Genomic DNA, 13,786 nt, shown 5'->3' on the forward strand with positions numbered 1-13,786 from the left:
GAGTGAACTGAAATGCAAGTCATCAGAAGCACCTTGGGCTATTTTCTCTTTAGGTGATGAAGCACTAGGATCATTCAAGGGCTAAGCCTTCCAAAAGCTTTTATGCCAGAGGCCTCCTGCAGATTCCTTTTAATGCAACTTTGCACATGCTAATTAGCTCTATGCTGTTGATACTGTCTCCTTTTCAACTTTATTATCCAGGACAGTAAAATATTGGGACCAGCCCAGCTGAATTTACTATATGCCATGATACATATAGCCCCACTCTCTGCAATCACACTTTACTATAAGAAAAGATTTGGATTTAACCCTTCACAAGGAAGGAATGATCAACAAAAGAAAGAACCTTATATATGTGTCTCCATACAACATACAACAAAAGAAATGAAATTATCAATCTGGACTGATACAGATTTTGGCCAAGAAAAAAGACTGAGGTGATCACATTTGATCTAGACTTTTAAAAGCCTCTGATCTATTTCTCTATGAGCTGTTCATGAGGAATAATTTGCTACAGCTTTTGTAAAAGTATAGCATGCTCTTTTCCTTCTTGGAACTAACCAATGATGGAGTGGAATGTACTGTATATCCCAGCCTAAAAAGACCTCAGCATGATGGATCACCATACACACAAATTATGCTAAGTGTCTGGATCATCTTGTGGTGAAGAAATCCCTTGTTCTTTTCTGGAATTATACAGTCAGGGACCAGGTCCCACAATAATTGGAAGTAATCAGCTGCTGCATTGCAATGCGAGATCATTCATTGAGAAGTATGGAGTTGCCTGGTCTAGTCTATATGTGGACAATTAGTACCCACAGTACAGGCTGGACCCTAAGAAGGCATCAAGGCTCTCATTACATTCAGACCTGTTTCACAACTGCAGCAGTCATCACACACTATCTCCCTCTGAATTGAAAGCAGAGTTTAACTGAACAAGGGGTGCATCTTCCTGGTGATTACAAAAGCAGTAACATGTTCATTAAATCTAAGGCACCTTTGCCTGTCACTGCCCATCTGCACAGTAGTAGCTCGAGGACAAGCATGGAATGTGTGACTTCCATGGCAAGAGACATGCGTTCAAAACAGGGAGAACAGGTTCTGTCAATGTCCTGCAAACTGACAATTGCCACACAAGATTAGTCCAAAGGCCCATGTAGCCCAACCCTCTATCTCCAATAGCAGCTCCTAAGCTGCCTTGGAAGCTTCCAAGCAAGGAATGTAACCAACAGCCATCTTGTTTATCTGCAGAATTTAGTACTCAGGTTCCACTACTATCCCAGAGTCACAACTAAAATAAACCTACATAGTCCTAAGGCCCCATATGTTTAAAAGAATAACATATTTCCATAGTTTTTTTGGTGTGTGTAATCAGGTTGGAAATACTAAATATACACAAACAAATCTGCTTTAAGAAGAACATTCATTGTTATGTCGTCTCTTCCTATTAATCAGATAAGCTTATCGAACAAGCTATAGCCTGCCTTTCTTCCAAGGAACGCACAGTGGAGTGCACACAGGGGACACCCATCTCTATTTTTTACCTTCGCAACAGGTAAATTAAGTTGGAGACAGTGACCAGCCCAAGGTCAACCATTCATACCAAAATTCTGTCTTCAACATGGTAAATGATAAATCAACAGTTGTGAATCAAGACAGGGTTGCCAGATACCCAAAATGACAAACTGGCAAGAATATGTGTCACACTGTGAGGATTTTGCTAGGCACTCCGCAGATAAAATCGCTTACATCCCTCACAACTTGTGCTTCAGATTGACAGTATCTGTTGATGTTCCCTCAGCATCTGTTAGTTCTATTCTATTGTTTGGGATTCAGCACTTTGGCCATTGATATATGGGGGTTCATATGGTCCCCCAAGCTATTTAAGATCTACATGAAACCACTGAGAGAGATCATCCAGGTATTTGGAGTGGGGTGCCATCAAGATGCTAATGACACTTGTCTCTACCTCTCCTTTCCACTAAACACTGAGGGGTTCTCAAGGTCATGAAGCACTTCTTGGAAGCAGTTGGGACCTGGATGGGCACTAATAAACTGACATTAAATCTTGACAAAATAGAGTTTCTCCTGCTCTGGAAATTCATGGTGCAAGTGATAGGCTATTCACCTGTTCTGAATGGGGTGCACTCACCTTGCAAGAACAGGTGTACAGCTTGGGAGTCCTCATGGACCCACAGCTGCTCCTAGACCACCAAGTGGCAGCTGTGGCCAGGGGGCTTTTGCCCAACTTTGGCTGGTATACCAGATGCAGCTGTACCCGAGTCAACTGGACTTGACCATGGTTATCTGTGCTTTGGTGGTATCTTGGTGAGATTACAGTAACGCACTCTACATGAGGCTACTCCTGAAAACTGCCCCAAAACTGCAATTAGTGTAGAATGCGGCGGCTCAGGTAGTCACTGGGGCATAGACTCTTTTGGGTCACTGCTCTGGTAGCTGCACTGGCTGCCAGTTTGCCACTGCACTAGTGGCACTATTCATGGTGCTGGTTTTAACTTTTAGAACCTTTGACAGTTGAAGGACCACTTACTTCCATACATTCCAGTATTCCAAGGACCACTTACTTCCATACATTCCAACCTGTTCACTAAGATCATCTGAGAGGGCCCTTTCACCCCTGACAGAGGGTAGTCGGCGATGACAAGAAGCAGGGTCTTCTCTGTGTGGGCACCAAGTTGTGGAATACCCTCCCTTTCTATTTCAGAGCTGCCCCCTCCATAGAGATACTTTAGCTGGGATTGAACACTTCTTTGTTTACATCAGCGTTTTGAGTGGGATGAGGATTTGGTTGGTTTTATTTTTATTGAACTTGCTTAATGGCTGCTTATTCGCTGATTTTATTATGCACTGTTCAGTTTTTTTAACAGTGGGTCAGATACTGCTATGTATTAATTGATTAGCTATGCTGCTGCTTTGACTGGGGGTTTTATGAGCTGTTGATTATTTAAGACTTTGCTATGCACTAATGTTTTATCAATTTTTAGTGCTTTTACCTGTTTTATTGTTTAGTTCTACTGATTTTTTTGTATTTATATTTAATATTGTTAACTACCTTGAGCACCATTGGGAAAAGGCTGGACACAGTAAAAAAAAATGAATTCTGTGTTATTTAAGGTACTTACCGTATTTCTAGCACCAAGGAAGAATTGATTTTCCATCTTTCTACAGAATGCTGAAACATTGAAGATCCACTCTTTTGGTGTATTTTATCAGAGCCATTCACCATTGATCTACTTAAACTTAGCTCTCCATCTCTGAAAGAAAGCAGGAAGAGTTCAAGAGTTAAAATTGACTTGGTGCTAGCCAAAAGTCTTTCTTCTGCGCTATAGCACCAACACCCTTTTTTACTTTTTTTTTAATTAAGTACTTTATTTAAAGTTTTAAATAACTTTTTTATTATACCTTTTTTTAAAGTTATACCCATGGACAATGACTAAACTTAGGTTCTACCAAAACAGGAACATATTCACATTCTCCCTTCCCCCACCGCTTTCCTTTAAAGAAAGACATCTTTTTGTTATTTTAAGAAAAACTGCAACAAACCTGAAAAACATTTGCTTTCTTGTCCCAAGACACTCTGCTTCTTCTTGTCTATGCAACACAGGCATGGTTGTCGCCCTGCCATCCCATCCTATGATGGCTAAATGCAATAACTTGACAGTAACCATCACAGTCTATCGCAGAATAAAAGACAAATTGCCCCATATCATCTTTCAGCTCTCACTAGTAGATCACAGCAATAGCTACGATCTAATTTAATCTATCAGTCATGATGGCTATATGGAATCTTCACATTCAGGAAAGATTTATTTGTTCCAAGAAATGTATCGTGTGTCTATTTTGCTCCACCTCTTCACCATGAACACCAGTTTCTGATCATGTGACATGACGTAAATGATTTCTTAATCCTTTTGCCCTACGGATCTGCACATATTCTTGGAATGCATATAGTGACAAGAAGTTATGCTCACATTTGGGGGGAAATTTTGCATAGTCATGCTACACACAACAACTTTTGTTTTTAGGTCTTCTATTAAACTGAATCTGGGATAACAGACACAATCATGAAGTTTCAAGAAACCAGGAAGCCAAAGCACATTGCAAGAGGATTCCTGCAGAAAAGGTAGCTCTAGCTCAGGGGTCTCCAAACTTATTGGCCCCTGGGCCACATCATATCTTAACATGGTGTTGAGAGCCAGATGCAGAGCGCACACTCACTGAAGCAAAGGAATCACAAATTAAGACAAGATACATACACACACACACACACCAGTCCTACTGTGACTACCATCTACTGAACTTTCCTTCTTTCAATAAGTGAACTCCATTCACAGTGCCACGTGACATAACTGTTAACACAAAGTTCTGATGCATAAAAAATGAATAAAACTTTGACCTATTCATCCAAATACCCACCATACTACTTTCATAAGTAACACAGGGTACCCACATTATTCAACCATGGTTAGATCTCACAATTGTAATGACATAGTTTCTTAATCAATGGCCTAGATTCAAACCACAAATTGCTACTAGTTCCGCATGTCCAATGGAGTTCTGAAATCGCCTTTCTCAAAAAGCCAAGCATGTTGGCTTCCTCACCAAACATGAATGCCTAAAACATATTAGGAAAGCTCAAGTTATAACAAACTAAAACTCTGCTCCTATACACACTTGGAGTAAGCCACATTAACACAGAACTTACCGTAGATACTCACGAATAGTAAGTGAAATTTCTGCCAAGTTATCAAGCTCCAATTCTCACTTGGCCTGATCCCCAGGTCAATCAGAGGGCAGAGCTTTTCAACTGTTTCAGTTCTCAGCTGAGCTGTTGCTCAACTCAGGCAGGCACCTCCTTAGTTGCTATAGTGACTTTCCAGGGACATCCCAGCCAAAGTTAACCTTTTATTCTCCTTCCTTCTGCTGCAGCCTGGTTCTGGTTCTGCTTGGCAAATGCTTGCAAAGCAGGTCTGTTTTTAGAAACAGCAGCATGGGACCCTCCTTCCCAGGCTACAGTTCAGTGCACCATTACTTAAGAATAACACCCATAGAAAGCAGTGGGTCTACTTCTGAGTAAAAAGGGTTGCAAATATCTCATCTTTCTGCTGTGAATTGAATTGCACACTCTCAGTTATGTGTTATGGGTTGTATGTAGAGCTTCTGGCTTAACACACCAGGCACCTTAAAGGTGTCTTTGATTCATGGTTCTCCTCATGTCCACCTTAAAGGTGGATTTGATTCATGGATCTCCTGCAATGGTTCCCAACCTTTTTCACTTGCATATCCCTTGGCAATAATAAATTGTACCCTTCATATTAACAAAATGTTTGTAATAATACAAGCCCTCATCTCCTCTCTATGAAAACCCAGACTTCATGTATTCATCACAGTGTTTTCTCTTTTTATCTGTTTGAGCAACAGAAGACTCTGCCTTTGCACTGTTTTGCACCAGAAGTGTGCTGAGAAATTCTGGCCAATTGATCACTTTCCAGATTATGTTTCAGTTTTTTTACTGTGCTGGTTTTCAATCACTGGTTCATAGATGAATTGATGACCAAAAACTAGCTATTGGTGGGGCTTTCACAGCTAACTAGCTACCTCCCTTCCTGCCTTGCTGGTCCTTGCAAGGCATTCAGGAGCACGGCCTGCCTTTTTCTGCCATTATTCCATTCTTTTCCAATTACCCCTAAAGGTCTTACTGAGTGTCCCTGGGAGTACATGAATACCAGGTTGGGAACCACTGTTTTACTGGTATGTAGTTTACAGTGCACTTACTCTGATAGTGTTTACAAAAAGGTGGTGAAGACCAGAATTTAAAAAAGAATAAAAATGTATCTTATGATCTTTTACTATGTTTTTAATAAATTAGAGACTACAGTTCTTAGGTAACAGTTAGTGGTAGGTTATTTTTCAGGATCTGGCCTTGGGTAAAATCAGACAAAACTATAGTCAGGCAACCCCCTAAGTTTAACCTCCGACTTATCCGAGGGTCATAGAAAATTCCATGATTGTTGGCTCAAAACCTGCCCTCGACTTATCTGTGGGGTCGGCTTATAGGCGGGTATTTGCAGTATTTCCAGGTGAAGGTTCATGATATTGCAGATTGATAATACTATTCTAAACATACTTCCTTCAAAATCTCAGCAAATCCAGCAGGATTTAGTCTCTGGCAGGGTGCCAAGGATTTCAGTACAAGTTATGGCAACCTGTCTTTGTGCTCAAACAGAAAAATGCTTTTAGAATAAATCACTATGAGGTCATTAGGTTGCATCATTTGAGTCTAAGTCCTGTTTGCCTTACTTCCTAACATAGTATGAGTTCCTTATTCACTCAAACAAAGTTACACTTATTTTCCTCTATTAATAACCACTGGAGGGAAAAGACTTCTGTGCGAGGCATCATGGATATACAGAAGCCTATTTATTCAGATTTTGCATCTACGGATCTCGCTCAACAGGGGTCCACTGGTCCATTCTGAAGCCCACAGAGGCAGTGGGTGGACGGGACTGGAGCTCGGGTCCCGTTCAGAGGGCTCAGGTGGAACCAAGTCTGGCTCAACAAGGGGCCACTGGACCCGTGTTAAGCCAGACTCGGTTCCACATGAGCCCTCCGAAGGGGACCTGAGCTCCAGTCCCATCCACCCACTGCCTCTGTGGGCTTCAGAATGGCTTTTAGAGCAGAAGAAACACTACTTCCTATTTCCTCCCGGACTTCCCCAGGCCTCAGAATATCTTAAAACGCATAAAAACATCATTAAAAGTGTTTTATCAGCTCTAAGAGCCATTCTGAAGACCGCAGAGGCAGCAGGCATACACCCGCTGCCTCTCTGGGCTTCAGAAAGTCCTCTGGAGGCAACTGCAGCACGGCTCCAGTCCCCTTTGGAGGGCTTAAGGAGCAAAGATCACAGATTTCATTAGCCACAATTTTTGGTATCAGTGAGGGGTCCAAGAACAGATCCCCGGCGGATACCAAGGACCCACCTGTATCTTTATCACAATAGAATCCCCTTGGCCCTCCCAATCCAACCGCTCTCCCTTGCTGGGATACAGCACATCCATTTTTGGCACAGCTGCACCAGCAAGGGAAGGGGAGGATAGGATTGGGCTGTCAGTGTACTCCTTTATTTAAATTATTTCTATTCCACTTTTCCCTCAAATAAGTGGAGCACTCAACTCAACATCAAAATTTCTAAAACCTGAACTGAGGAAATATGATTAAGGTGGGTAGCCCTTGCTGTTTGTGGAAAATCTTTTATCCAAAGAGAACGCCTGAGCTGAACCTACAGTATATCTGTTAACTGACAGGACAAGACCAGACACTTTTAAAATAATAAATATTCTTCAAACCAACAAAGGGCTTCTCATGAGAAGATCTCAGTGCTCAAAAGTTAATGGAATACTGCTTGTGCCAGTTTGGATCTCTCATCCAACCTACTGGAGACAAGAACAGTGCATTACCCAATTTAAAACATGGCAGTCTTTTCATTTCCTAGAAAGCATCTTGTTACCCTGAAACTTGAATAAATGACATATCTAAGGATACTTGTAGGATCTTTGTGAAAACAACAATCAGAGGATTAATGATTGGCATGTCATCCAATGTTCGGTATTGATTTACAGCTAGGAGTGCTACCTACTGAAAAAGGAAACAATTTTTGTATGGAGGGGGGAATTTTCAAATTAAGGGCTGTGATCTTTAAGCTTTGATGCTATAAAGAATAATCCTATTATGGGGTTTTGGTGCTGTGGTTGTTTTAAATAAATACTTACATGAATCCAAGGGAAAGATACTACTCAACATTCATTACTCTATGCTTTTTTCCCCTTTCTAACAATACAATCTTTTCAACAACAACAAAAAGCCATTACTTCTTTTCTTCCTATATCTCTCTTTGCTCCACTGTGGTTTACACTTCAAAAGAAAAATGAAGAAAATGCATCAAGGTACAGACCAAGATTTCATCAGAGAGGCTCTTTAGTCCATTAGGAACTTCGAGGAAGTGGCACGGGAGACTCATTTTTTGCAGTGCTTTTGTCCCTAAAAGTGCTAATGCTTGAAATAGAGTGGACCAGAGGGTTCACAATTTAGTCAATATCTACATTGAAGCAGACATGTGCTATGGTATATTAAGGCAACCTCAAACCATTAGGTGGACTGCAAGTTCCAGATGTTCTGCATTATGGTATTTTTCCAACTCCATGTTCAAGAACAGGTTGTCAATGTCTTTGACCTCTCCAGAAAGCTTATTTATACCCTCACTTGTCTTCAACTAGGGTAGCTGGAAACTATATTTGGGATCTCAGTGACATCTTTCCCAGATTTAAAGAAGGACTTTTTACATCCCAGTAAAAGACTTCAGAGTGGTTAACTATATAGGTAGATAATGCACCTGATCTTGACTTCCAGCTATTAAACTATCAGATAATGCACCTGATCTTGACTTCCAGCTATCATGTTTGTGATGCCTGTCCCAATGATGCTTTTAATCAAGCTCTCTTTGATTTCTGTATTGCTTATTTCCATTCAACATTGACCCAAGCTTTAAAAAAGCTAGATCTTCCCAGACAAATCAGGAAGCAAAATACTATGAAAGGACAAGACAGGCTTAGTATGGTAACCGAGGCAAATCCAACCATCATCCTTTTTATCAATACTTTAAAGTTGCATAACCTGAAATGCACACCACAGCAGTACTGCCAGGTTTTCTTTCTTGAGCAAATAGAATTCTTATGGAAGAATCACTGTTTTCCATATTTGTTCAGGCTGGCACAAAAGTGAACTCAGCAGCTCATTCATGCCAGGAAACCTTGATGTTTATAGTCTGGTACTTCTGATTACACTTGCACAGAAAGCGCCACGGAGTTCAAAGGGACATACTCCCGATTAACTGTGTAACAGATAGCAGAGAGATGAACTCAGAACACATTAATGGTATAGGATGAGAGCATTATAGTACAGTACAATGATAGTGCTAGGGGGGGAAATCGCTGCAACAGCTTCAAAAGAATTATTTGTACACTCTAAGAAACACGAAGGCATTAGGATCCAAGAGATAAATTATAGCACAGGCATAAGGTTGTTTGTCTGCACCATTCAGGAATGATTTTTCAAAAAAGGTCAAAATGAATGTCTCCTAAATAATGCTTAACCAGTAGTCTATGATCAACAACACAAAATAATCACACAATAATAGTCACACACCACAAATGTTACTGTTAAAGTAGCAGGTTCCACGGACTTGTATTCAACACAGATTAATTGGATTTTATTTCTTACAGACCCTGTGGTACTATTTTGAACCAAGGATCTAGATAACAAGTGTTTGATTCTGACACTCTGAGGAGCTAAGATGTCTCTCCAAAGTAAGCAGAAGTTTGCAAATGTTCTGCAAGAAGATTTATCACTAGCTGGCCTTACACAGGTATCATAATGACTCCATTTCATAGGGTGCTGAAGATGTCTGTAGATGAGATGTCACAACAGTCTTTTATTTTAAAGCTTTTCACACTGTTGCAAGTTATTAAAATGCCTTCTTTCCATAAATTAATCTAAAATAGCATTTGTGTTGCACTTTGGGAGCAGGCAAAGGAGGTCAGTGTACTATCTTAATATAATGCTTACAAGAACCATGTAAATTATATATTACAGTACTATCCCTGTATCACAGCTAAGCCTGAGATGGAGTGACTTGCCTTAAGGCCACCCTTGTGAGCTCAAGGAAGAACGAAGGTTTAAACCAGGGAAGTCCTCATTTCCAGTTCAGGCTACAGTGCTATCCACATTTACATGGGAGTAAGTCTCATTGAATACAATGGGACTTACTTCTGAGTAGACATGCATAGAATCGTGCTGGCAGTCTCTTAACCACTATGTTAAGTGAACCCTCAAAGTTAGCAATTTGGTGATGTTCTGTTTCATTAAAAATTAGTCATATGTGTTTTACACATCTGTGCCTCAACTGATTCACTCAAATGGATTCAGATTTAATGGACTTTCAGCATTAATGGACACCTCTCCCTCCATTAGTTTATTAGGAGCCCAATCCTATGTATATCTACTCAGAAGTAAGCCCACTGAATTCAGTGGGGCTTACTCCCACAGGAGTAAGGGTACAGGACTACAGTGCCAGTCAAAAGTTCACCTTACATCAGCTAAAATACAGTATTAAACAGTAAAAACAGTATTAAACTCTTTTAAGCATGTGTTTCTTAAGCATGACATCTGTTAAGCCATGTAAACAGGTGGCTACAGAATCAATGAAAATAAGGCAAAAAAAGAATTGCAAATGTAGAATAAACGTTGTATGGATCTAGACTAGCAAATAATAAGGAGCATACTATTTTAAACTTTGTTCTCAATCTCCACTGCAGGGAGCAAATCTGAGTGTTCACATCTAGGGAAAGTAACTGGAAAAAAGTCCCACTAAACAAACTTTCAAGCAAACTGCTTAACAGTGCAATTCCAGGCAGAAGTGAGTCCCACTGTATTTGGATCCCAGTATGCATAGGATTGTACAGAAGGATCAGGGAGTTTAGAACAGGATCCATTAAATAAGTAATTCATTGCTTTTCTCAACCCGTAGACAACCACAGATTGATACTGTCTCTTTAATACCCCTTGGGTCTGTAGGAGGCAAGCTTGGGAGAAGCTCAAAGAGCTGTCAAAAACCAGAGTGCTGCTCCACTGAGTAGCAACACAGAATGACAAGGAATACAAGCCCTCTGTAAATGTTACAGCACTGATGGGATGAAGAAGCAAAGAGCTCCCATCCTTGCAACTGTGCAAAATTTCTTGCCCAGCTAGAAGGTACAACACATGTTTAGCATGTCCTTGTCCTATAAAGGACACACATACTTGTTAACTAACTGAAGAATGGCCAACCCTTGGTTCTGTCATGGACGAAGTTCCTGCCCCACTTCTCCAGCAATCTCACATGGGAAAGGGCACCCTTCCACAGCTTTGATGCATGACCAGATACAATGGAGGACAAAGTGTCTATACCATTAACCATTGTATAGAAGAGGGAATGTTGGCAAGTGCAGCTCAATACTTAAAAAGCTGCACTTGCCAAAATTCCCTCTTCTATACAATGATTAAAGTTACAGGCACTCTGTCCTCCATTGTATCTGGTCACCCTGGATGGTAAAGGGAGAGTAGGGCTACAATCCTATGCTAGATTGGGCTCTCAGGCTGCAATCCCACAAAGTTTCTCAAACTGTGGATTAAGACCCACTAGGTGAGTCACAAGCCAATTTCAGGTGAGTCCGCATTCATTTCAATATTTTATTTCTAATATAGACTTGGTATGCAACTGCATCTGGGAAATGTTAACAGCTCTGTACTCTTAACAGGCTACTACGTATGTATAAGCTTTTAACAAAGATAGTAAATGGGACTTGCTCCTGAGTAAGCATGGGTAGGATCACAGCCTTGGATTGTTAAAAATTGCACTGCCTGATGGTGTCACTTCCAGTCATGACAAACTTCTGACTGGTCCTGACAGATTCTCATTCTAAAAAGTGGGTCCCAGTGCTAAAAGTTTGAAAACCACTGCCATCAACACTTACCTGGGAGTAAGTTCCATTGAACTCAGTGGGGCTTACTTTTGAGTAGACACACCTAGCCTTGTGAGAAATACAGAGTCTACAGCCTCATTTATGCTCTGGCACAGGAAGAATCAAGTTCCAGCTTGATACAGTACTCAACCTATGGATTTAATTCATCAAGGCTAAAGAAGACCATCAGCGCACAGCCAAGGAAAGAAAGAAGCTCTCCAGCCAAACCAAGCCATCCCGGTGCTTTGAATGTAGCAAAGCTAATGGGAAGCAGGAAAGGTGGGTGGGGCGTGAAGAAAGGATTCCCCTTTCCAGCAGGCTGGGAACAATGCGGCTCACACGCCAGAGTTGTAATTAGTGGAGTTAAAAGAAGGAGGCGGCGCCCTGGATCTGGGATGCGCACCATTTTTTTTTCGGGAGGGGGATCTTGCCTGCTCTAACCAAGGCGCCTGACTTTTGTTCCTTGCACGACAGCTGCAGCCTGACCCGCTGCAAGCCACCACGGCCCAAGCACCTTTTCCTGTCCGTGCAAGCCTTGCACGACTGCTACCCCGCACAGCTTTTTGCACGGGAGGGGCAAGAGAGGATGCACCGCCTCCGGGGCTCCTTTGCACCGCGTCCGTTCAGCGGCCAGGGGGAGAGGCGGAGGGCAGGCGGCCAGGTGCAGCTTTTGCAACGTGCACCGCTTTGCGCGCGGCTGCAGGGAGAAGCGCTCAGCAGAGCGGCAGCGCCTGCCTTTCTTCGGTGGGGGGGATGCATACGCAGCCTGTGGCAACGCACTTGCTTTTCCGAGCGCTGCAGTTTGGGGGTCAGGTTGGAAAGGGGTGGGGGGCATGAGCATGTACTTGAGCATGCAACTGTAAACACACCCCCAGGAATAGAGTCCCGCTGAACTCCGCCTGGGGGATGCACTGCAAGCCAGGCAAGGCATGATCTCGCCTCTGTGCTCCCACTGGCTGTCCGGTACGCTACCTCCACCCGCCGGGGAAACCAGGGAGATCTCCCCAGGATGCGCTTGCACGGGTGGAAGGATGCAGGGTCAGTGGCACACGAGCCCTTTCTGTACCAGCCTCACCGCCTGCAAAACTGGACAAGCAGCCAGTGCAAGGAAGAACATACACAAAAAGGCATGCACGGCAACCGAGCCTGCAGCTCCGCTTCCAGACCCAGCACCAGCGCAGGGAGGCTTTCGGTTCCTCCAGAGGAATGCCTCTCCGCCTACGTGGCTATTTCTGGGTTCCTCTCCCCCGTCTCCCATTAACCCAATAAGCAACCCTCCAGCACAGCCAGCCTGACGAAGCACCGCTGTCGCCCGGCTTAACAACGCTTGAAAGCACCCACCACGGTGGCGTAGCTTGAGGGGGTAGCAGAGCACTAAGTTTTGCAGGGAGCAACATCGCAGCACGCAAGCTGCCCCTTCCGAGCCATTCCGGGCGGGCGCAGCAAAACGGAGGCGTACTGGGCCGCCTGCACGCTGCGGGGAGGCTGCCTACAGAACTTAGTGCTACGCCACTAGCCCCCCTAGCTACGCCACTGATCCACGAATCCAGCGTAGCCGTCCAGCCCCCCTCAGCTGAAACACTCTGGCCAACACACAGGGCACACACTCCCACATCGCCAGCACCAAGCTGCCACCGCCAAGACTCCAGAGTTGTTTCTCTAGCTGGGCAACCTTGCGGGGTTGTTGTGCAGGAAGGAAAAAAAGCCTGCGATCTGTTTTTCAACTTAGCTTCAGCAACTTAAAAAAAAGGTATTTTGAAGTTTGTGGGGGGGGGGGACACTTCCCTGATGTTTCTCAGAAGGGAAGAAAGGGTAACAAAGCCCCAAGTGGAAAGCCCCAGCGCGAGGCTTTGCGGTTTGTTGTTGTCACGCAGGAAAAGAAGCAAGGAAAAGGAGATCCTTGTCCCTACAGCGATGCCTCATTGTGTGAGCATCGCTCGGTCGTATGTGCCACCTAATACGACCAGCCAAGTTAGCAGAACCTCCCAAAGAAACTTCAAGGAGATCGGCTGACACCCTAACCCGTTTCCGTGGAAGTAAGACCTATAGATCGCAGTGGGACTTCCTTTCGAGATACCACTAAAATCACTGCCCTTACATTGTTGACCGAGGGGGGAACCAAGAGCCCAATCCTCTGCCTGTCCACTCAGTAGAAAGTCCCACTGTGTCCAATGGGGCTTACTTCCAGGAAAGTATGTGTATAGGATGGC

At 43.2% G+C, this 13,786-nt stretch overlaps 1 protein-coding gene across 1 annotated transcript in view; it reads right to left on the minus strand.

Annotated features, from left to right (window-relative positions):
• Positions 1-13,786, minus strand: part of ST8SIA4 (ST8 alpha-N-acetyl-neuraminide alpha-2,8-sialyltransferase 4) — a 97,206-nt gene that overhangs the window by 82,293 nt on the left and 1,127 nt on the right. Inside the window, exon 2 of the mRNA XM_066616162.1 lies at positions 3,144-3,275. Coding sequence (XP_066472259.1) covers positions 3,144-3,275 — 132 coding nt within the window. The remainder of the gene's footprint in view (positions 1-3,143; positions 3,276-13,786) is intronic.

The sequence above is a fragment of the Tiliqua scincoides genome, chromosome 2, assembly GCF_035046505.1.
Source record: "Tiliqua scincoides isolate rTilSci1 chromosome 2, rTilSci1.hap2, whole genome shotgun sequence".
Classification (NCBI taxonomy): domain Eukaryota; kingdom Metazoa; phylum Chordata; class Lepidosauria; order Squamata; family Scincidae; genus Tiliqua; species Tiliqua scincoides.